General features: G+C 36.7%; 1 protein-coding gene across 5 annotated transcripts in view; it reads right to left on the bottom strand.

Moving 5' to 3' along the window:
- The window catches only part of CACNB2 (calcium voltage-gated channel auxiliary subunit beta 2), a 416,652-nt gene that overhangs the window by 126,581 nt on the left and 264,774 nt on the right, over positions 1-25,297 (bottom strand). For 4 of the 5 annotated variants that reach the window (XM_074192945.1, XM_074192944.1, XM_074192947.1 and 1 more), the window contains one exon: positions 9,080-9,199. In XM_074192945.1, the coding sequence (XP_074049046.1) occupies positions 9,080-9,199 (120 nt within the window). Of the gene's footprint in view, positions 1-9,079; positions 9,200-10,099; positions 10,620-25,297 lie in introns of those variants that run through there. The other variant, XM_074192946.1, reaches the window with a different exon arrangement.

Here is a 25,297-nt window from a genome sequence, read left to right as displayed (position 1 = left end):
ATAATCATGGAGAAAGAAATTGCTATTGTTCCTTTTTTAATCAAGAAAATTTGTATTATCACATGTAAATGGGAAACATTATTATTTTTTCTTTTAACTTATTTTTTTCAAATGAAAATTGACTCTTTCCCACTCTCTCCCCTCAATTAAAAAAAAAGATAAACAAAACCTTTGTAAAACCAGGTATATTCAAGCAAAACAAATTCCTGCATTGACCATATCCCCAAAAGTATATGTCTAAAGCTGTATCTCAAGTTAAAAAAAAAAGATGGAAAAAAAAATCATCATTTTAAGATCTGGTGACCTGAGTTTGAGTCCTAATTGTGATACTTGCCAGCTTTGCTACCATTAGTATGAATATGCAGAAAGAGTAAACTTAAGTTGTTGTAATCTTTTTATATCCTCTTGTATATATTCAATATGTATGAGGTATAAATGTGGAGCTGGATATTTTTTCTCTGTGTATAAAGAAATCTTAAAATTATTAAACTCAGGGTGGTGTAAGAAACTAAAGCATATTTCAAGACCAGGATTCTCACTTCAGCTATGATTTTGTTAAATATAAAGGGCAAACTAATGTTAGCCAGTATAATAACATTATTTTTATTGCTTCCTTTCAAGATCATACATATTTAAATGATGATTTTAGGATGTGCATTTTCTTATTTTTTAAACATTATTTTGAGAGATATATTAGATTAAAATTTCTTAAAAGTCTAAAATTAGAGTTTTTGATTTTCTTTTAGTTGGATTATCAATTTACTTTTATAATATGACAAATCTCAGATCTTACAATTCATTTATTTATTCTTGTCCTGTCACATTCTAAAAATATTCTTTGAAAAATCTCTCATTGAGATTATACCCAACATAATATAGAGATACTCAAATATAGAGGAGATTCCATATTCTGAATCCAAAAACTGAAGATTTTGAGAGTTGGTAGGGACCCCAGTTCCATGGTCAGCAATCTATGGTCACTGAGCCATATCTGATCTGCTGCGTGTTTTGTATGGCCCATAAGCAAAAACAATTTTTAAAAACTTATATTAAAATACATAAACTATTAGTTTGTGCACAATACAATAACAGAAACCAGGCTTGATTTGACCTGTGAACCACAGTTAGTTAATCTTTTATTTAGTGTAATGCACATGCAAAGGGAATCCTCATTACTAAATCTGTCATCAAGAATTATGCAGAATTTATTCTTAAAATGTATTGTTTCATAATTTATCCATTATTAAAGAAAAATAAATTTACCAGGACTTTTACTACTGCTTAGGTGTGCAGTGGATAGAACATCTGCCCTGTAGTCAGGAGGACCTGAGTTCAAATCCGACCTCAGACACTTAATACTTAGCTGGTAACCTTGGGCAAGTCACTTGCCCCCCTTGCAAAACTTTCCCTCCAAAAGTTACATACTAGATATCTCATCCTCAAAAGGTCTTTTTAATCTGTCATCAAGAATTTTGTATAATTTATCCTTTCAATGTATTATTTCATAATTTATTCATTATTAAAGAAAAATAAATTTCTCAGGACTTTTATTACCTTTCTCTTCATCACCTCCCTATGACTGATGGGGTTTTGACTTGCAATGGATAAAGGGACCTGCTTCTGTCACACTTGGTTCTTATGTCTTATTGGAGGTTCCTGAGCCCACCAACTTAAAAGCATGTTGGAAGTAGAATTTGCTTCTACTGGCATTCCTGTATCTCCCAAGAACCTGAATGTACAGGCATATGCAAAGTCTAGGGCTTATTCAGTTGTACATGGAGGAGAATGGACCTGGAGTAGCTGATGGTTTCTCATAAGGCTAAAAGATTTTCCACAGCTGCTTGGTGGCCCTGCCTTTCCAGAGTTGTAACTGCCAGGGGAAGAGGAAATGAGAAATCACATGTTTTTTTTTTTAGCTGTCTTTGCAGCAGTATCCCCAGGGTCTCAGTTCACAGTTGTCCAAGGAAAACTAAAAAGCAATCTTGAGCCATAAGATAGAAACGAAATGATGCCTTCCCCATTCCATTTATGATTCTGAAGTGCTCAGAAAATTTGATGATGGCAAAAGCTGTTCATTGGGACTGAATTTAACACCTGCTAGTCCTGAGTACCAATATGGACTTTTCTATTGCTATTTAGCTTCAAATACTGGGCAAGAAGCTTTGCTACCTAAACCATCTGTGGCAAAAACTGAACTTGCATTGTGCATGCATTGTTAACCTAGGCATTGGAGGAAGTAAAAAATGGAATGCTTCCCCATAAGTTTAGAATTTTGTTGTACAGAAGACAGTGTCCAGAAATGAAGATTCAGTACATAGTATCCATTCAACAAGTTTTTAATTATTGCCGTCATTTGAGTTCAGAACACACACAAAATGAAAGAATCTATTCAGGGCAAGCATAGGCAGTGATGTAAGGGTGATGTTTTTTCTATAAAAATCTATGATGTAGTGTGAAGAACTCCTGGTGTGGAAGGTCCCTCTTCCAAGCCAATGTGAATTGCCCTATATAATTTATAGTCTTAAAGAGTTATCTGGTCAGTGAGAAGGTATTTGATTCTCTGAGAGTCACATTACATACCCAAAGCAGGATTTGAATCCACATCTTCCAGTTCTCTAATATTATAATTAAATATTGCTGAGCATCAGTTGTACATGAACTATTGTACTAGGCAGTGGGATATGGAGATTGAGAAAACAAAGTTCTTGCTTTCAAGTTTCAAGAAAAGTAGTTAATAGATACCATCAATTATGAAGAATTTGATAATTAAACATTTTCCCTTTAATCATCCCTTTTGATCCTTAAAGTAACTGTAAAGTAGATGAGCTAGCCAATAATAGTTTTTATGTATTAAATTCACAAAGTAAAATTTGGAGAACTTCAATGATTCGTCTAAGATCACACAGTAAGCAAATAGTAATGACAGGACCAGTCATCAGGTTTCTAGTGCTTTTCCCTTGAATGCTCAAAGTGCCAAGTTAGTGTTATAGACTACAAATCCATCAGGGTCCAGGGAAAGATCTGATTACTGAAAACCCTTGAAGTAGACCTCATGATGAAGTGGACCACAAAAGGAAGGGTAGGATAAGGTTGGTGGCAGACAGGGAGAAAGTGACTGCAGATATGGTAGAAGGTTGGCAGGAAGAGGGGAGGCAGCAAGCAAAGATAGGAACAAGAACACAGAACAAGGGCATCTGCACTATGGCGAGTACAGTAGCTTGGCTGAAATGGGAGGAAAATACCAGTTAGAGAATACTGGGTGAAGTTAAGATTATAGATCTCCATATAATCTGCTCTCTATGTAAAAGAGAGTAGATTATAAAATCTGTTCTCTAAAGGAAGAGGTCAGATTATAATAGGTTTGGAATGCCAGGGCAAGGAGTTGGGACATTATCATGTAGGAAATGAAAAGTCATTAAAGGATTTTGAGTAGGAAGGTGCTGTGTGCAAAATGGTATTTTAGGAAGATCAATTTGGCAGCAGTGTGTAGGATTGATTCAAGGAGGGAGATTAGTTAGAAAACCTCACCAGGTTGTTGTAAGAATCAATTGAGATAACATATATGAAGTTCTCTGCAAACAATACAGTGCTTTATAAATGCCACCTATTATCATCTGTAATAATTCAGGGAGGGTCTAGGTTAGTACTGTGGCAGTGGATATGGAAAAGAAAAGATGGCTAGAGGAAATGAAGGGAATTGGTCAGATGCAGGAGAGAGGGCTGAATCAAGGGTGTCTAATTTTCAAATCTTCAAGAATAGTAGCAGCATTAAATCAAATAAAAAAAACAATAAAAATACATACCCACTGAAGTTCAATATTGGAATAAGTAAGGGCTGGAGAAAACTTAAAGATAAATGGGATACAGTCCCAATCTGTGAGAAACTTACAATGTCACAGGGAGAAATAAGACATGTACGCAAATAAGTTTAAGATAGATAAAAATTTTAAATACATATCAAAAATAGTAAGTACTATGAAGAAAAGAAATTCAGCTGGAGGGATCTGGGTGGATTTCATTTGAGTTGTATCTGGAAAGATGGAAAAAATATCATTAGAAACAAAAGGAGGATTGGCATTACAATATAAGAAAAGACATGGAAGAAGAGGGCTGTGGGAAGTTCTTGGGAATGTTGAGTGATCTAATTTTGCTGGAATGTGGAATATATGAGGCAGAGAAATATTAAATAAAGCTGTAAAAAGATTGTAAAGTTGAATACAAAGCTAAGGTGCATTTTAAAATATTTAGTAGGCATCAGGGATCCATTGATGGCTCTACAATGTGATTATTCATGTGCAACCAGGCCAAAAATCTGACAGCAATATGTAGGATTAAATATTACTATAAATGTACCCATCGAGCCTATGAGAGTCTGATCTAGCCTTGTGATAGTAAGGAAAGAAAAGATGGGAGAGTTATTGAGGAAGTACAGTTTATAGGACTTGGAAATGGAAGATGTGTGGGAGGAAGGAGAGGATTGAGTCAAAGATGGCTCTAATTTATGAGTAGTATCATTGTCTGCAATGGAGAAATTTGAAAAAGGAGGTAGGGTTTAGGAAGAGAAAAGATGAATTTAGCTTTAGCTATGTTGAAATTGGGGAATTGGTGAGATGATCAGGTTGAGATTAATGGGTAAACAGAAATATCAGTCTGCAGTTTTAGAAAAGAGATCAGGGATAGAGTTGGATATTTGTAAATGGCCTATATACAGCTTATCCATAATGTTGTTGTTTGTCTTTCCTTCTCAAAAAAGGCCATGAGATTGGGAAGATAATGCCATGAAATGCATGTAAATTGAATTTGAGGGAGGGGGAGATGTACAAACTTACCAACCTCATTTATTTCCACTGGAGCATCTTGGTCCAGTGGTCTAATATAAATCATGAAATAGCCCTGGATGCAAGGCAATTAGTGACTTGCCCAGTGTATCAAGGTGTCTGAGACTGGATTTAAACTTAGATCCTCCTAATTTCAGGATTGATGCTCTATCTATCTATTGATCTACTTAAGTTGCCTTAAATAGAGTAGGAATGAATGACATCAACAATGGAGAGGGTGTAGAGAGATAATAAAAGAAGTTCTAAGGTCTTGTGAAATAGATTTAGAAGGTTGAAGAAAAAAATCTAGGAAACACAAAGAAGCTATTAAAGCCTTCCTTATGTTGCAGGATAATGAAAATGGGGTATCATAAAATCAAGGGAGATGAGAACTTTGGAAAGGCCAGAGATTTAGTGATTAAGAAATAAAAAAAAATCACCAGTGATTTTTGAGGAAGCAGTTTCTGTAGAGGAGTTGGGATGAAAGCCAGATTGAAAAGCGAGTGGGAAGAGAAGAAATTGATTCATTGAGTGTAGAACACATGTTGGAGAAGTTTGGCAGTGAAAGGGAGAACAGACAGAAAATGGTAATGGAAAGAAAGGAATAAGTGAAGGATAATTGATGGAGCAAAGTTCTAGGAAGAATAGGAAAGGAGAAGATCAAGAGTACAAGTAGAAATGTAAAGACTGCAAAAGAGAAGGACAGAAGAGTAGAAAAAGAAGTTGACCAAAGTTATGATGAGACTAAAGAAGAGGCATATTGATGACAGTTTGAAACAAGTGAATAGTAGGGGGGGACCAGAGAAGTTCAGCTCTACCATCATAATCTCAGCCATCTTGGGTGGAACCAAAGTGTATTTTCTTAACTTCAACACTTCATTCAGCAGTGGCTAAGTGAAATAAATGCAGCTGCTTAAGCCTTTAGCCTTCACTTCTCCATCTCATAAGAGCAGGCAGAAGAATAACTTTAGCTAGTGCTATCAAATCAAATCATTAGGCTTTATATAGAGTGATAGTTCTTGTACACTTTGAAATTCTGCATTTGTCAAAAAGCTAGGTCTGTGTTTTTGGAGAAAACCTAGACAGTGGGAAATTTGGTGATATTTACTCACTCCCCTTCTTTTGTAAATCTCAATATGTGTAGCCCTGGTTAAATGTCCAGAAGAAGAAGAACAGAAAGTCAGTATTTTCTATAGCAATATAAAAGTTTACAAGATAAGCCAATTTGAAAGGTAGCATTAAAACTAATTCCTAATCTTAAAAATAATTTCCAGTCTTAATTTTGAAAAAGCTGTTTGTCTGAGAAACAAATATGTGTATGTACACACACACACATATATAGACACATCCATCACTACTCTCAGATTTTCTTGATTTGAAATTTCTCTAAACAATTTTTTAAATCAAATTGTCATTTGCATTTTAATTGGTCTAGTCCCTTGAGAAAAGGGCCTGTTTCATTTGTGCATTTTTATCTCCAGCAGTTAATAACACATAGTAGGCACTTATTGTGTTTAATTGATGTAGTGCCCAGTATGTTCAATGCAGTATACTTGATATAGCTATATCATGAGAAGTATTAATTCTCATTTATGTAATGCATAATGCTCTATAAAATCCTTGCAACAATATGCCACAAATGGGTCCTATTCCTAGTGATTTATTTATTTTTTTTTGTTGAGTTCTTCTATTCCTTAATGATAATAAGGTTAACTTGCTATTTACCTTCATTCCTAGGGACGATGTTGGGAGAAAGAAGGTATTTAATGTGGCATATCTATGCATCACTATGACTTTTAAGGGTTGCTAAAATCTGCTCCTAGCTCTTCCATTGACTTAGTAGGTGTGCTCTTAGGAAAAACCTTAGAAAAATCCAAGAAATTTTAAAGCTTAGAAGAATAGAACTCATAGGATGAAAAGGATTCCAACAGATATATTTATATATCTAAAATATCATCCAATCAAAATCAAACAGTAAATATTTATTACATACATACTATGGGCCAAACTGCCTCAATAAGTCATGATAATATATTGGCATAGAGAGAGAGAGATAAAATGACTTGATTATTTTGAAAGACTGCTTACTTTCCTTCTTTAAGAAAGTATCTATTATATAAACATACACACACACATATATATGCAATATATACAAATCAAATTGTCATTTAAAAATTAAGTAAATCTGGGAGCTAAAATGATCTTTTTTTTTCAGATCAAATCTTAATCATGATCTATTCTAATATAGCTCACCATTATGTTGCTGAGGTTTAAGATACTGACCTAGTTCTAGGAAGTGAAGTGGATTCACTTAATCTATTTCTAATCGACATTAGCAACAGTTTTTCAGTGGCTTTCTATTTGCTCTAAATTCTCTTCAATTTTTCTCTTCCTTATCCATACATTTTTTCCTTTCTTTTCTGTATGGTAAACAGAATTCTAATGACTTCTTTTAGGATCAACATGTTTACCAAGAGTAAATTACAAAGAATAAAAATAAAAAAGTCAAAAGCAGCTGCGTCACTTGTTCCTGGGTGCAAACGGAGTCACAAAAGAGGCAAGAAATTCTGATGAGACAGCTATAGATTTGGAAACCAAATCTATGTGATATTGTTTTGTTAAGTAATGTGATATGAATCTAAGATGGTGTATTGTTTATTTTTAATATGTGGAAATTAAATGAATAAATCATCTACAAATGGAAAATTTTATCTCTAGGAAATTAAATTATATAACTTTTCCTGTCTCCTCTCTGCAAGTTGATAGCTAGAATATTTAAAAGTACAGACTATATATGTTACATGCATCAATTATTTTGGAATAGTACCAGCTACTGCAAATATACACAAAGATGATCAGCCTTTTCTTTCCATCTTGTTATTACTTAGTCCAAAGCTGTGGTGTTTTATGCCTTTTACTTGGGTTAATGAGTTCTTGGAAGATGAAGCCACACCTTGCTTTATCAGCATTTCCTGTCACAATACCTTCCTACTCCTGCTGTTTGTAAGTTGTCTAGCAGTCAGAAAGAGTGTTAGACCTGGCGTTGACTTCTCTGCCAATTGAAGTGAGAACATTGTTTTGATGTACAGAAATACAGCTTTTTAAAAGTCAAGGTCTGCCGGTACTTGCTCTGTAAACTACTATGGCAGCTGTGCTAGAGGTCATGAATATTACATAAGAACTGTCCATGCATTCAAGTCCGTAGTGCGAAGCCAGATTCCCATAGCAACACACATAGATTTACTTATCCCTGAGAGATGCCTTCGCTTAGCAGTAAGGGCTCCAATGTTACCCATATTTTTCCAACAAGATGATCATAGTACTTGATCCCTCTCTTTTCAAATCTGTGACACCTTAAAAAATAAATGAAATAACCCAATGGACCAACAATCCCAATGAAATATATCCACTCAGAAGTTACCTGGCATCCAAAAAACAAAGCAATTTAAAACTTGTTGGATTATCTGACAAAGTAATTGTAAAGGAACAGAAACTATATAAACCTATCAAATCAGGAATTTAAATCTGAAGAACCAAATCTTCAAACTTAACATGAGTTAATTCTAAAATCTACTACACATCCACTGATTGAAGGGAAAGAATCACTAATTAGTGTGAGGAAATGGGCCATAATTATCTTACCCACAAATCCTCAATTCACAGCTATTACTTTTGTGGGCCAGTTCTAGTTCCGGTTCATCCTTTTCTATGCAAAATATTTCCTTACGAAATGAAACATATGAGAAAATACTTTTGCAAAAAACCCATCTGGGGAAATGACTGAAGTCTAAAAAAGTTTACATATGATAAGCTGAAAGCTTATTTTATATCAAGAAATGATTTTGCTGGGACTCACTTTTGTGCCATTCATAAAGCAAAAATACTTTTCTTAGAAAGAAGAAATGACATTTTCCTTCTTAGGCATATCAAGTGTCTCCATAACACAGATGCCCCCAATAAATGGGCAATACAAGTGAACAAACAAGAAAGCATAACCCCTCATCCCCATCCCTCATTCCAGATTGTTCTTTATATAGTGTCTAGCATACAGCAAAGGTTTAATAAATGCTCTCTCTCTAAGTCAATTTAATTTAAACAGCAAGTGATAAGAGCAAACAGTTTTTCCTCCACTTTGCTCAAGCCAGACAGTCTGCCAGAATTTCCAGGGGTCCCCAAATGAGCTTTCTGAGAAACATCCACAGGTGGCCACTATGGACACCAGAGGCTAGCTTGGAAAGGCAGGATGTGAAAACATGCTTCACCTTGGCTTTTTCCAGCTGGGCCTGGGCCTGTCTCTCTGCCTCTCTCCGCACTGCTTCCCTGTCTTCCTCCAGAGAGACATCTGAATCAGATGGACGGCTAGTGTAGGAGTCTGCCGAACCCTGAAGAAAAAAAAAAACCCAAGTGAAGAGATTAGAAAGACACCTTGCAATGGGAGGAGAAAAGTCAATATTAGTTTTTCATCTAGAATGTGGAAAAGAACAGTACATAGGTGGTAGATTATGGTTTGTTGGTTTGGGTTTTTTCCTGGAATGATGGCCATGATGTGAAGATCATGGACCAGGACAGGTGTTTCAGTTAGGCCATATCTCCTGTAAAATCTTGCTGTCTAATTACACAGCTTTTTGATTCCAGGAGCAAGTTTCTGTAAGATCAACCAGGTGAGTACTGCAGTGCAGGGCTCAAGGGCAGAGGGGTTTCAAGAACAGTTCAGGGAAAAAGAAGACAAACATAAACAATGATAATTCGGCATAAACAAGGAGACAACCAACTCTCTCCCTTGCCCTCTGCTTCTCTTTCTCTGTCTCTGGCTGTCACTACCTCAGTCTCTGTGTCTGTCTGTCTGTCTCTCCCTCCTTCCTCCTTCTCAAAGGAAAAGCCCCTGAAAATCTGACATCCCTGCCAACTGAGATCTTCCTTCTACCTGGTTGTACCTGACACATCCTCCCCATCACCAAATCACAAGGCGCCAGCGCAGGCTCAACCTTTTGGCTAACATACTTAGGCATCCAAATAACAGGGTCTTAAGGCTGTCTGCAAAATTAAAAAAAAACAACAAATCAAAAATCCCCAAACAAACCCACACGCCTAAACCATCTGCTCCTGCCACTAGGCAGGGCGCAAAGGGATGGAGAAACGATAGCCATCTCCCTCCCCACCTTGTCTTCCCGAGTCTATTCATTCAGTCGGCAAGCGTTTGCTTTCCCCAGCAGCTGCAGCAGCAGCAGCCCCAGACCCCCGGAGAAGGCTGCGAGCGCCCCCCGAAAGCCCCTTGAGCTTACACAGATATCCGAATTCTTCAGCCGGCCCCCTTTGGCTCTTTTCAGAAGCCTGATCCAGGTGGCCTTCATTAGCCAGCCAGCTCAGTTATTGTCCGCAGCTGCAGCGGCCGGCACAGTCTCTCCCCCGGCATGTGCGCGCTGAGCCCTGGGGAGTCTCCGAACCTTCCTTGGCCATCCTCTGCCGCCAGCGCCTGGGTTTCCTGCCTTCCTGCCTTTCCTTCTCTGAGCCTTCAGTCTCTCTGATCCGAGCAGGTTCTCATTTTTTCCCCCTCCCCAGCCCAGAACCAGAAAGAGCCCCCCTAAGATCTATCTGGTACCAGAAATAGCCAAGACTTCCAAGAAGATTCCGAAGAGAACCTTCAACTCCGGCTAAACTTGATGCATCCTGCTAGCCAGAGGATGGATGGGGTTGCTTTTTTTTTTGGTGGCTGGGGGTGGTTCAAAGAAATCACTTGTAAGACATGAGAACCTTTGAGAAATCCAGTGCAAAATGTATTCCATGACATTTCCAAGTGCAAAGTTCAATCCATATCTTCAGAGATCTGATTGGGGTGGGGGAGGGAGGGAGGGAGCCCAGCACATCTTACTGGGCATGCTCTATATGTCGCCTTTTACGCAGATGCTCACATCACACTGGGAGTCTGTGTCAAATTGCTATTTTACATCTCAAGTGTAAACAGCTGGAGAGGGCCCTTTGGATCTCAAGTCGCTGGCAGAGGGTCATATTTTCATCATGTCTCTGCCACCAGTGAAATTCATGCTCAGGGAGCCAGGACCTGTTCTTTTCCTCTAATGATCTCTTCCCATGGCTAGAGAGTATTTTAGAAAACCACCTTCTGCCCGCTGCATGCAGTGTGGGGCTCCTGCTGTAAGAGATCCATCCAAATGAAGAGCAGGGAGAAGAGATATGTCATCCCAAACATTCTGGGCAGGGAAGAGAGGCTGATTTCCATCCATCATAATGCAAATTTAGATTGCTTTTTTTTGTCATTTCCCAAATCAGATGCAAGAGACACGTCTGCACACATTTAATTAGGGCATGAATGATGATCCTGGGTTTCTAAAGGAATAGGCTTTAGCAGAACTAAAAATGACAGGGAACTGTTTCCCAGTGAGAGACTGCTATTAGTAGCTGTGCCTGCTAAATTCAAGTGTGGACTGTTGTAATACTAACCATGGAGAAATCTGAAAGCGCAGATTGTTAGTTATTGGCTCTGACTTAAGGATACTTCAGTTGGTTGGATACAAAAGTATTATCACCTTCACAAACTCATAGTTACAAATTCCTGGACTCTTAGAGCTCAAAGGGAGCGGAGATTATGCAGCTGAAATCCTCCCCCCCCCCCCCAAAAAAAGAAGGAATGGGATTCAGAGACATTCAGTCTTTGTCTAAAATCCATTCAGGAGAGGACTAGAACTCAAGTCTCCTGAGTGACTTGAAGTCCAAAGTCTAATTGGGAAAGATTCAACTGACTTCTATGCAAGTAATTAGGTTATGGTGCAAATTTAAATGATCACTATTTTTCAAAGCAACTCTCTCTAGGAAATAGTGTCTTCTTTGTTCTATTTTCCCATCATCCAGGTGTCATACTCAACTCTTTATTCTCACACCCCCTATATTGAACCTGTTGCCAAATCCTATTGATTCTACCTTTGTTATATCTCTTGTATAAATTCCCTTCTCTCATCTGCCACTGCCACCACCCATGTGTAGGTCCTTATCACCTTACATCTGAAATCCCCCTGCCTCAAGTCTCTCTCCATTCCAATCCATCCTCCATAGAGTTGTCAAATGGACCTTCCTAAAACCCAGATCTTTTATCACACAGACTCCAGTGGCTACATGTTAATTACTTCCAGGATTAAATATAAAAACCTGTTTGGTTTTCAAAGACCTTCACAAACTGATTCCTTCATTCATTTCCCCTCTTTTTACAACATATTCCTTTCCATAAGGCTGGTGTAGAAAAACACTGGACCTGGAATCAGGAAGACCTGAGTTCAAATCTAGCTTGTACCTTTATTAGCTATTTGATCCTGGGCAAGTACCAGCTTTTGTTTTCCTCAGCTGTAAAATGCAGTAATAATACAATTTACGTCCTAGGATTGATGTGAGGGTCAAATGAGTTAATACTTCTCAAGTTCTTATCACTGTATCTGACACATAATAGGTATTTGATAAATGGTTGTTTCCTTTCTTCTTTCCTTCCTTCCTCCTCCATTCATTCCTCCCTCCTTCCCTTCCTTCTTTTGTACTGTGATATGGTGATACTGAACTCTATGCTGTTCCTCACAAGTCACTTCATCTCCAGCCTCCAACTGTTTTCCTGGCTGTTCTCCATGCCTGAAAACTCTTTTGCACTTGATCTCTGCCTCCTAGTTTTCCTGCCTTCCTTCAAGTCCCTTTTTTAAAACTTTATTTTGTTTTATTTTTTATTTTTTGCAAGGCAATGGGGTTAAGTGGCTTGCCCAAGGCCACACAGCTAGGCAATTATTAATTGTCTGAGGCCAGATTTGAACTCAAGTACTCCTAATTCCAGGGCCAGTGCTCTATCCACTGCAACACCTCGCCACCCTAAGTCCCATCTTTTTCAAGAAGCCATTCCCAGTCCTTTTTGAGGTTTGTCCTTTTGTTCAGATGTATCCCAATTCATTTTGTATATATCTTACTTGTACATTGTTGTTTGCATGGGAGATCCTTGACAGCAGGGGCTGTCCTTTCTTTGTATCTCAGTACTATCATAGCAGATAGGGGGCTCTTAATTTTCACTGACTGATTGATTATGAAAAAGACAGAAAGAGAGATAGAGGAACTGGAAATAAGGGGACCATATGGTAAGCATTAAGAAATAAAAGATAGCATGAATACTTTTCTGTTCTCCCCAAGTTAGTAAGAAAAAAGTTCCAGTTCATTTAGTGGATCCTTTAAAGAGGATTTATAAAAAAGACATCAATAAAAACTATAAAAGATAAGGAAAGTGGAGCAACTTTAGGCTTCATTGATGGAGGGAGTATGCATGTGAGCAATATCATGTATTGTTCCATCATCAACTGAATCTATTAGTTATAAACTTTTAGAGGACTGTTTGTTATTGTTGTAATTAGCCAACCCCTCAAAAATAGCACACTTATACTTCCAGAAATCTTTCCAGAAAAGTCTGGGCACATATGTGCATACCCTGAGAAAAATTCAATTCCAAAGTTCAACAAACACTTATGTTTATGTTATGACTAAATGCTAAGAGTTTCAAGGCATGAAAGCAGAAAGAAAAAAAAAACTGAAATAGAGAGGTTATAAAGGAAATGGCATTCCTAGCAATCACAGCAACAACAGATAATAACCCTGGTAGGTTAATATACAGGTCAATCACTTAAAAGACTTATGGTTTCAACTAGGGCAGACCACAAGCTTTCTTCAAGAGCATTTGTGACCAAGAATTTGCCACCCAGTAGTCAACCTAATAATAGGGATCTCCAAATTTTGTTAGACTGATCCCTGGGCAGTAGAGATGTTGGCTCTCATAAAGCTCATATTAAAGCTTTTTCCAGCTTGGCAGAACCCATTATAAATTGCACTTGCCTGGCACAACCTCCTTTAAAATATAGGCTTACTTCCATCTCCTGAGGAAGCACTGAATTAGAACAGTCCAAAGTCCCATTTTATATGGCAATTCCAAAAATGTCCTTATAGAAACTAGGGCTAGTCCACCATGTACGCTGACTTCAGTGATAATGCCAGGGGCTTACACACATGTAGTCTAGGTGAATGTGATCAGAATGAGATAAGAACAAAAGGTAAGGAGGTGCCAAGTTGTGGAAGCCTTTGAATATCACAGTGATGATAATAATTTGATAAGCAATTCCAAGCATGAGTAAAGAAATTACATGGTGGACTAATGTTAATGTGTCAGCTTATTAATGTGTCAGATACTGTGTTGAGTGCTGGTGATGCTAAAAAAAATGACCCCAAAAAAGAAGAAAAGAAAGTCCTTGCCCTTGAAGAGCTTATATTCTAATAGAGAAATCTATTGCATACACAAATAGGTACATACACAGTAGATGAAAGGCAACCCAGCAAGTGAAGGGTCTAGTATCTGGGGGCGGGGGTGAAGGGAATGAAGAACTTATGGAATGGATCATGTGAGTTGAATCTTGAAGAAAGATAAGTGAAGCCAAGAACTGGAGGTGAGATCAAGCCTGCTAAGCATGGAGGCAGCTAATGCAAAAGCATTAGGTCATGTACGAAGGATAGCAGAATTGAAATGGAGAGTTCTTGGAGGAGAGTAAAAGATAAGAATAGAAAGGTAGCAAGGAGTCAGATTGTAAGAAACTTGAAATGCCAAACAAAAGATTTTATATTTGGTCTGGGAGATAATAGACTCTAGAGAACATTGAGCAAATGGAGTAGGCACAGAAAGACCTACACTTTAGGAAAGTCACTCTAGCAGTTGAGTGTGGGCTGGATTCGATTGGGGAGAGACCAATTTAAAGACCTTAATAGTCTAGGCAAGAGGGCTTGTACTAGGTTGTAGGAATGGACGGAAAGGTATCCATATCTCTTATTCACTATTGATTAGAGAGATGCAATTTCAAACAACTGAAGACCACTCCACATCTATCAGATTGGCTAATATCACAGAAAAGGAAAATGATAGATGTTGGAAAGATGTGGGAAAATTGGGACACTGATGCACTGTTTTTGGAGTTGTGAACTGATCCAACCATTCTGAAGAGCAATTTGGAACAATGCCCGAGGGCATTAAATTGCGCATACCATTTGATCCTGCAATATCACTACTAGATCTGTATTCCAAAGGGGGGAGATGGGGTAGAAGGACCTATCTATAAAAAATATTTATAGCAGCTTTTTTTGTGGTGCCAAAGAACTGAAAATAGAGGGGATGCCCATCCTTTGGGGAATGACTGACCAAGTTGTAGGATATGATTCTAATGGAATAGTACTGTGCCATATGAAGTTATGAACAAGATGGGTTCGGGAAAAACTGGAAAGACCTATATGAACTGATGCAAAGTGAAAAGAGCAGAAATAGAACATTGTACACAGTAACATCAATATTGTACTATGAATAAGTGGGAATGACAGCTATGCTCAGCAACACAGTGATCCAAGACAATTCCAAAGGGTTCATGATGAAATATGCTATCCACTTCTAGAAGAACTGATGAAATCCAAAGGCATATCAAAGCATACTATTTTTCATGTTCTGTATTTTTTTCATGTTTTTTCTTTGCATCTGTAACTTTTTGCACAACATTACTAATATGCATGACCACATAACCCATATCAAATTGTTTACGATCTCATGGAGTAGGAGGGGAGGGAGGGATTAAAAGAGAAAGTTTGGAACTCAAAATTTTTAACAAAGGGAATGCTAAAAATTGTCTTCAATGTGGCTGTGGGAAAATAACAATTTAAAATTAAAAAGAAAGTAATGTATACAAGTGATGCAAATGATATGATTTGGCAATTGATCAGGTCTATAAGACTTATATTTCATCAAATATTTATTTAGCATTTTCAGTACAGTGCACCACAAATGCAATGCACATAGTAGGCTCTTAACAAGTCTACAACAAAGATGAATTATGCATCACAATTAAAGAGTGGAGGAGGAAAGGACTGTAGGTTGGAAAATTATAAGATAGCTATTTCAAAGGTACAGGAAAGAGATAATAAGTGATTGGAGGGAGAAAGAAACACATTGTTGGGATACTGCAGAAGTAGGATCAATAATATCAGTATAGTAGGGAAATGGGGCAATGCAGCATCCACAAGCAGGATTTCTTCTATCTAGCATTAAGCACACCATCAAATCAACAAACATTTATTGTGTGTTTATTGTTTGCTAGATATGTGCTAAACACTATAGAGATAAGGACAAGAAAACAACTCCCCCCCATCTCAAAAAAACAAATTGCCTTCCAGAAGCTCAGTCTGATAAGGATGATAATATATGCAGAATAAATTAGAGGTTATTAACAGAGGGAAGGTTCTAGCATTAAAAGTGGGTAGGAAAGATTTCTTGTAGAATGGGGTTTTAACTGGGACTTGAGAAGAAGTCAGGAATGAGAAATGAAGAGGCAGAGCATTCTAGGCATAAGGGAATTTCAGCCAGTGAAAAATGGATAGAGCCGATTCTGGGAAGGACACCAAGGAACCTGGTATCTCTGAATTGCAGGGTAATCAGGGGTTGAAGGAAGCAGTAAGGTATTTAAAAAAAAACCAAGAAAGGTAGGGAGATGGGATAGGAAAGGCTTTATTCAAAGAATCTAATATTTGATCCTGAAGGCAACAGGGAACCACTGGAGTTTACTGAGTCCGAGGAGATATGCTCAGACATGCGCTCTAGGTAGCTCCATTTGATAGCTAGTGGAAGATGAACTGAAGTGAGGAGAAATTTATGGAACCGTCAGATTGTTGCAGTGGTCCAAGTGTGAGGTGACAAGAGTGAATCAGGCTGGTGGTAGTATCAGAGGAAAGAAGGTGGTATATATGAAAGATGTTACAATAAACAGAACTTGGCAACATTGGATATGGGAACTCTCTCCAATAGGTTGTATCAGGGCTGCTTAGAACATAATGTCTAAATCATTGCATCAGGAATTCTACCTCAATATTAGGAAAAGCCCAGACTTTTGGGAAGGTGCTAGTGCATATTCAAATAAGGTGATAAGTGAAACATGGAGCTAGAGTTACTTCTGTGAACATCAGCCTAGTCTGGGATAGGCTAAGGGAGGGGTAAATGCATCAACAGAATCCATGATATGGAGGCTAGGAATTTTCCTTCTTTATGTCATCCAAGGGCTTTGGGAGGTTAGTTGTTGTTCCATAGCCAAAGTGAATGTTAGTCCAGAGTCTACACAAAGAATGTACCAGAATTGAAAGAGTAAACTGTGGTCAGATACACCTGTTAATCTGAATTAATTTGAAATTCTCTGTTTCAAGATATGGGATATCTGGCTACTGGCATTAAGCACATAAGAGATTAGATTTAGCAAATGACTGGATATGGTAGACAGATAGCTGAGGTTTCAAATATAGGTGATTGGGTGAATGATGAATCACAGACAAAAAGAGAGAATTTACAAGTAGGAAATTTTAGGGAAAGGGTGGTAAATTCTTTTTTGAACTTCTTCAGTTTTAGGTGGCACAGGTACACTCACATCAACCCATCCTGCAGGCCAAAGGAAATATGGAAGTTAGTTGGTAGAGTAGGTAGAGTACTGACTGGGCTTTGAGCCTGAAAGACCTGAGTTTGAATGTAGCTTCAGAAACTAAGTAGAGTGTGACCCTGAGCAACTCATTTCTCTTTTCTTCAACCTTAGTTTCCTTATCTGTAAAGTGGGGATTATAATATTATCTAGCTTTCAGGGTTGTTGTAAAGGTCAAATGAGATGGTATAAAGTAAAATGCTTTTTAAATCAAAGGATGATGATGTTGATGTCAGACTGGAGATAAGCTTTTGAAAGTCTTCATAGTAGTGATAGTTGAAGTCATTGAAGTGGTTGAGATTGTTAAGGAAGAAGATAAAGATAGAGAAGAGGAAAGGTGAGAGAAACTTGAGGAATCATCCACTTTAAGGGGTAAAAAGAAGGCAAGGAGCAAGAAGAGATCAAAAAAACAGGAGCCAATAAAGAAAGGAAACAACTGGGAGAGTGGCATATTAGAAAAGCCAAAAGGGGAGAGTATATAAAAGAGGAAGGGTGGTGGTTCAATAAAGTATAACACTACTGAGAGGTTAATTCATTTCGCAAAAAGGACATAGCTATAGACTTTTAAGAAAGCAATTTATATACAATGATGGTGAGAGGAGGAGATATCACATGAAAACTATTTTTTTTGACATTTTAACTATAGATAGGTTTGGTAACATCTTCATTAATTGTCTTTAATGGTCTTCATAGATTGTATTAATTTCTTCTTGTAATGATATTGAGTAAATGCTGCTATGGGATTGGGGGAGGGGAGAAGAATCTCATTACTGCAGAGTCACATTTTGTATTTTTGTCAGTACTATGGTGGCATATTTTAACCATCATTATTCTGGCACTTTTGAAAGATAAACTTTTCAAACTATGTATAACAAATAATTTTTATTTCACCTGGGAGTGTAAGTTTATATCACCAGAAATGGAAGACTTAATTAATATACTATCTTTCCTAGCATATGAACTTTCTGGATTAGGTGACCTGAAGTAGTCTTCAGTTGGAAACAGCTGTTATTCATTTCCATTCCTCCCAAAATGGGGCAGTGGTTTTTCTAATTTTTCTGATGACTTTATGTTGCCACTTTCTTGGGTCAGTTTTCATTTCTTCATATTGTCATCCTAAAATTTCCCAAGGGTCTATGGAGAGACCCAAGTGTGAGGGATGTTGAATACTCAGAAATCAAAGACACCAAGGTCATCCATTTCATCCCTGGGCCATCATCAATCATCTTGACTTTGTCTGGACTTCGATGACTCCAGAAAAGAGTGAGGCTAATGACTTTGCACAATTCAACACCACTTAGATCCAGTTTATGAGCAAGTCAAGCTATCACCTTGTGATGTCACTGATCTTCTTCAAAAATGAAGGATGAATAATATCCTATGGGTATGACATTACTTTCCTGAATATATTACTTTTTTTTGAACTAGGTATATAGTAAATTCTTGTTTAATTGACTTGGAAAACCAAACAGATACCTTTTCCAAAATACAATCTGGCCCATCAGGTCCAACCATATGGACATTCCAATATCTTCTAAAGTAAACAGACTTATAGCAAGAAGAATCTCTTCAATTTCTATTGCTTATGTATAGATTTACTTTAGTCAAAGATAACCTCTAATATCCATTCAGTTTTCCTTTGGTCTAATATGCCAAATATTTGATGAATAAAATTTTGTCTTTGCTTATTGGATTTTTCTTTCCTCTTATGACTTGGGATGACTTGAAATAATTGAATTCTTGATATTTTAGTGAAGTAATGTTATCACAGCTAATCTGAATTGATGGGTTTGTTTTCCTGGACTTTTTTAGTTGTGATCCATTGCTTTTGGAAATATAAAGGTATTGGATTTACATGCACATGTATTTCTTATGAAATAACTATATTTACAAATATTTATATTTACTAAAGCTATCTCTCATTCTCAAAGCAACCTTAACTGGAAACCCAATACAACAAGAACTTGCCCTTCTGTCCTAGAAGTCAATCTTTATGTTTTTCAAAAATATATTTGCGTATAATTTATATGTGTTTATGTCAATTCCAATAGAATGCAAGCACCTTGAGGGTAATGTCTTTGGATGCATAGCACAGGACTTTCCATAAAACAAGTATTTAATAAAAATTTGATGATTCATTCATTTATTGTATATGCTTCAAGATGAGACATGCAGCTCTAATCATTTTTCTTTAGCATAGGTTCATTTGATATGGGATTATTCCAGAGTAAAGGCAGGCCTGAATACAGCTGAATGACTCCAGATGGGCCTTGTTTCCTTGGAGACACCTTTATCTGACTTTGAACCCCCGTTACCATGAACTGATAGAGAAAAAAAGATCAGAAGCACAGAATTCCATTGTAGTTTGATCTAGACAGGACTCTCATTTTGGATATCTTGTTCTGTTTGGATTATTTTGAAGTAGTTCCACTTTCACAAAGAAACACTCAATTTTTAGTTCACCATTTCCACGGCAGTCTGACTTAATTAAATAATAGCTTGGTGTGGGTTTCTGAGCGGGAATAGTTATTAGTTATGGTGGAAAAAGAAGGCTTCAACTTCCTACTCTGGCCTTGGGTGAGTCATTTCAATTCATCTAAACATCATTCACAAAACAGGGATAACAAACACTACTTAACCTCATAGCATCAAAAAAAAATCTAATACAATGTGGAGTTTAATTCATTAAATAAGTCAACTGTTGGTGGAATTATTTTCTCAAATTTATAAAAAATAAAATATTTTTAATTGCATTTGGAATATTAGGAGTTCTCCTGCCACCAAGACCCCAAAGTTTATTTTGATAATTATATCTATGGTGTATTGTGTGGCATGCAATAAGGTATACATTTTTTACAATAACTCATCAATTATTCTTAATTATTCATCAGTTCAACTTATCCTATACAAATGGTACCCCAAAAGTCTTAGGGAATACTCTTGTGTGCACATAACTATTAGTATGAAGTCTCTTGCCCATTTGAAGGCCAGATCCTTGAAGGAACAAATAAATATTTGGCTAATTGTTGAACAGATAAGAAAGTAGATTAAAGGTTAAAATATTAGTTTTCAATTTACCACAAAACAAGTGGAAATCAAATGCTTCCTTTCTTCTTATTTCCTCTTTACCGGCTGAATTGCTACCCAACTTTCTGATGTCAAATTCAAACGTTACCTTCTTTACCGTCTTCTTTAACCTCTTCACTGAGACAGACAGACAGACACACACACATACACAGAACTCTCAAGACTAAAACTCTGAGCTCCTTCTCAGCCGGACCTGTGTTCTAATTAAACTTTGCCAGTCCCTCAGAGCTTGGATTAGAGCTCTGCAAACAATAAACACAAGTTGTCTGGGTAGAAGTTGAAGAGGTGTATAATATTTCAAAATTAATAAAATGCATTGCAATGATGCTTTGAAAGAAGCCTAGGGTGGAGGAGATCTTAGTTTCTCAAAAAGGGCAGGGGATCACAAAGGCTTGCAGGATCTGGAAAAGCTCTGAGCACCATGCCTATGATAGTCTAGGAATTCCTCAGATAAGTTAAGATTGGCAAGGCTCATCACCATGGTGACTGTACTATCACAAATTTTTTTGGTCACTACTCCTGAAAAGCATGTATTGAATGACTCTAAATTACTGAAGGGAACAGTCTAGTCTGCCTTTGTTGACATATGGGTTACATCCTGAAATATTCTCTTCCAACTCTAATACTACCACAGTATGCAAAAGGATCCATCATTCCTTTTCTCACTGAAGTCTAAAAAACTAGATAAAACCTATAAGGAAAAACAGGCTATTTTTTTCTCTAAGGTACAAAGAAATAAATTGCCTTTTATGGGTAAACTGTAAGTATTTTTTTCTCTCTGCCTCCCTCCCTTTGGTACAGGATGTTCCAAAGTCTAATTCAGTTTTAAACTTTAAAGTCTTTAAACTGCACTAAGATTTTTTGGATACTCTGTATATCAGTCAATTAATCAGTAAACATTTATTAAACTCCTACCATATTTCAGACACTGTGCTAAACACAAGGATACAAAAATAGGCAAAAGATCAACTTTGATCTCGAGGAGTTCATAATCTAAAGGGAGAGACAATATGAAAACAAATATTTACAAGATAGGCTTTTATGCAGGATATATAGGAAATAACTGAAGATACTAGGAAGAGAGGTTGGGATATGCTTCACTGTTGTACAGTATGAGATGTGTGTGCCCCCCCCCCCATAAAATAGGCATGTATATAAATTTTTGTAATCAAATATACAGGAGGTAGCTAGGGGATAGAGTACTGAGTTGGAGTCAGGAGGAACCAAGTTCAAATCCAGACTCAGACTCTTACCAACCATGTGGTGCTGGACAAGTCACTTAATCTCTATTGGCCTTAATCTACTTAAGAAGGAAATGTCAGACTATTCCAGTATCTTTGCCTAGAAAACCCTATGGATAAATATTGGTGTTCTGTGGTATATGGGGTCATGAAGAATAAGACATGATGGAACAACAAATATACACATATAACTGCACTAAGACTTTTGAGACAACACATACAAACATATAGTTTGACATATAGTATACACACACATGTATAGGTTCATTTATTTATAGACATATGTCGGGGCAGCTAGGTGGTGCAGTGGATAGAGCACCAGCCCTAGAGTCAGGAAGACCTAAGTTCAAATCCAGCCTCAGAGACTTAATAATTACCTAGCTGTGTGACTTTGGGCAGGTCACAACCCCATTGCCTTGGAAAAACATAAAAAATGAAGTTTATAGATATGTGTGTGTGTCAATAAGATACACATACACACATATGCCCTTAGAACACAATATTCCTTTCTCTTTACTACAAATCCGAGAATGTCAGTTCTCAAATTCCTATGACATACATAGTCAAGCTCACAAATATATATGATTATAATATTCAGTATTATAATCATTATGAGACATATTATATAAGTATTATAATATATGATAATCACAAATATATAATAATTAGAATATGGATCCTAACACATCATATTCTTTTGCATAATTTCACTGATAAAAATATTAGGGCTCTTGAAAAATGCTCTCCTAGGTCTCTTAATTTTGTACAGCCTTCAGCTCCATAAACCTGGCCAATAAACCCTGTAGTATTGGCCCAATTTTAACCTTTGAAATTTGAATGGTATTTACTCCCCCCACCAAAAAAAACAACTAAAGATTCCTCTCAAAGGCCCAGCATGCAAGATAAGTGCCAAGTCAAAATGACATTTTTGATGGGATTATGTTGAAAGTGTTGTTCAGTCCCACCAAATCACTTCATTAGTGAGATTAAGGTTCTGGCAATAAATGTTAAACTCAATGACTGGCAATTTATTTCCAAGTCTTTGTTTTTTTGGAATAAAATAAACCACAATATATGGAAATAAAAGCAAGAAAGGGAAAAAAATCCAATATATATATATATATATATATATATATATATATATATATATATATGTTGAGAGATTCTATTAATCAAAAATAAATGTATCCTTTGAAGCCAGCCCCAGACCCCCCAAAGTAGAATTGTAATGAATTCCAAGTTCTGAGCTCTGTACAGGTGAAACTTAGCTTTTTTGCCTTTAAACATACATACTTGCAAGACTGGGCCTGACCTTCCCACAGTGACTGGATCATGGAATGTGGCCAATTCCTGATTCATCAATGCAGTGCTATGAGGAAAAGCTCTTCAGGGCTGAATGTTACCCTGCAATTTTCCTCATTTTACAAAACCTCAAAATTTTAAAGCCTTATTTTTCATGATCAAATCCATTTAAATGGAGAGTAGACGTGTAGCAGGCAAAGACAATAGAAGTCAAGAAGCTCGTTATTTAATTTTTTTCTTACTTCTCTGAAAATGAATGTAATCCTGGCAAACTGGACTTCAATAGCTTCTTTGGCAGCTAACCTAGACTGCAACTGGATAGAATTCAAGGGCTTTCTTTCCCCCCATCCTAAGTAACCATAACTCAACAGGAACAGCTGAGTGTTCTCTGCATAAAAGATCACCAAAAAGAACAAATGGCCAGAGATCTAGACAGCTTAATTAAAAAAGAATCCCAGCATATTTTCAATAGTAAATTAATACTTTATCCATGTGTATAACACTTTGATGATCAGTTAGTGAATAGTATCCTCACTATTCTTTTAATAATTTAACATTGACCTAATTAGTTTAATGTTGAGAGTAGGCAACTAAGTTTCTATTTTTTGTTTTGAGAGTAGAAATTTGGTCAAGGGATGAATAATCCCCTATTCCAAGTGGTATTATTGGTATTTCATATTATCCTCATTAACCTTAAATAACTGACACAACTTCTAAATTTTGTTCATTAACTCTCCAAGTTAATAACAAGATTGAATCAAATTTTATAAATACTTGCAATTTTTTTTAGTTGGAAGATGCCCTTTAAATATTTATAGTGATGCTAAGGTAAGACAGTGACTCTCATATAAATTCTGTTCTTTTGTAAATGTAAGTTTATTTTGAATAAGTGATCATCTTCCTAAGGATAAGGTGAAATTTAATAATTTTTGGGAAAGATGTTGCTGCCCTGGAGGCAAAGGAGGAGGGGATGTTAAGACAACTGTTGAGAGAAAGGTGAAGTGAAATAAATGGGAAAAGACTGTACTAATCACTTTGAAGTCTTTTGTGCCTGAGGAATCAAGGAAGTAGAGTGCAACTATTTAGGAATGTTTGCAGGTAAAAGGAAAGACAGCTTATATACATAAAGCTATATAAATATATTTATATATAGTATATAAAAATATATACACATTTTTGTTTTCAGTCCTGCTCAACTCTTTTTGACTCCATTTGGGATTTTCTTGACAAAGATACTAGAGTGGTTAGCCATTTCTATCTTCAGCTCATTTTACATATAAGAAAACTGAGGCAAAAAAGAATTAACTGACTTGCCCAAGGTCACACAACCTAGTGAGAGTCTGAGACCAGATTTGAACTCTGGAAAATGAGTCTTTCTGGATTCCAAGCCCAGCACTCTATGAATCAAGATGCCACCTAGCTGCCTATAATGCACATATATTCATGAATTTACACACACAATATCTATAGCTATGTATACACATATAACACACATATTCTGTTTTTTTATCCTTAATATAGTACCTTGCATAGAATAGGAATTTAACCAAATTGTCTGATAATAACAATAATAATAAACATTTATAGAGTTCACTATTTGCTAAGTCCCATATTAAACACTTTACAATTATTGTCTCACTTGATCTTCATAACCCTGGTAGTTAGGTGATATTTATTATTATCACCATTTTACAAATGTGGAAACTGAGGCAAACAAAAGTTAATGGCTTGTCCAGAGTCATACAGCTAGTAAAAATATGAGACTGATCTGAACTCCTTGCTTTCCTGACTCTAGACCCAACTCTTAGATTTTTACTTTATTTTTTTTTGGCAAGGCAGTAGGGTTAAGTGACTTATCCAAGGTAACACAGCTAGGTAATTATTAAGTGTCTGAGTCCAGGTTTGAAATCAGATCCTCCCGACTCCAGGGTTGGTGCTCTCTCCACTGTGCCACCTAGCTGTCCCCCTAGACCCAACTCTTTAATCCACTGTGCCACTTAATTAGTTTCATGTGCAATAATCTTTTTTAAAAATTATACTGTTATGGAAATACTTATTTTATTCCATAAATTAAAAATAAAATTTAATGAAGTAAAGGCAGTAATAGGAAAAAATTACAAAAAGAAATGTTTCTTTAATGTTCAAGACAGAAAACCTCGATGGCATGGGGATGGGCTGGAAGTTAATTGTGTCAGATGTACCTCTCATACACAAGGACATTTTTAGGTTTGTGCTTCCTTGGGCAAGGGTATTATAGGCTCAAAGATGTTGTAACTTGTCCGTGGTCCTCCAAGTAGTAAGAGTCATGAAAGGTTTCTAACTTAGGTCTTCCGGT

The sequence above is a fragment of the Macrotis lagotis genome, chromosome 7 (assembly GCF_037893015.1).
Source record: "Macrotis lagotis isolate mMagLag1 chromosome 7, bilby.v1.9.chrom.fasta, whole genome shotgun sequence".
Lineage (NCBI taxonomy): Eukaryota > Metazoa > Chordata > Mammalia > Peramelemorphia > Peramelidae > Macrotis > Macrotis lagotis.
Note: the sequence above shows the minus strand (reverse complement) of the source record. Positions and strands in the feature narration are given on the sequence as shown.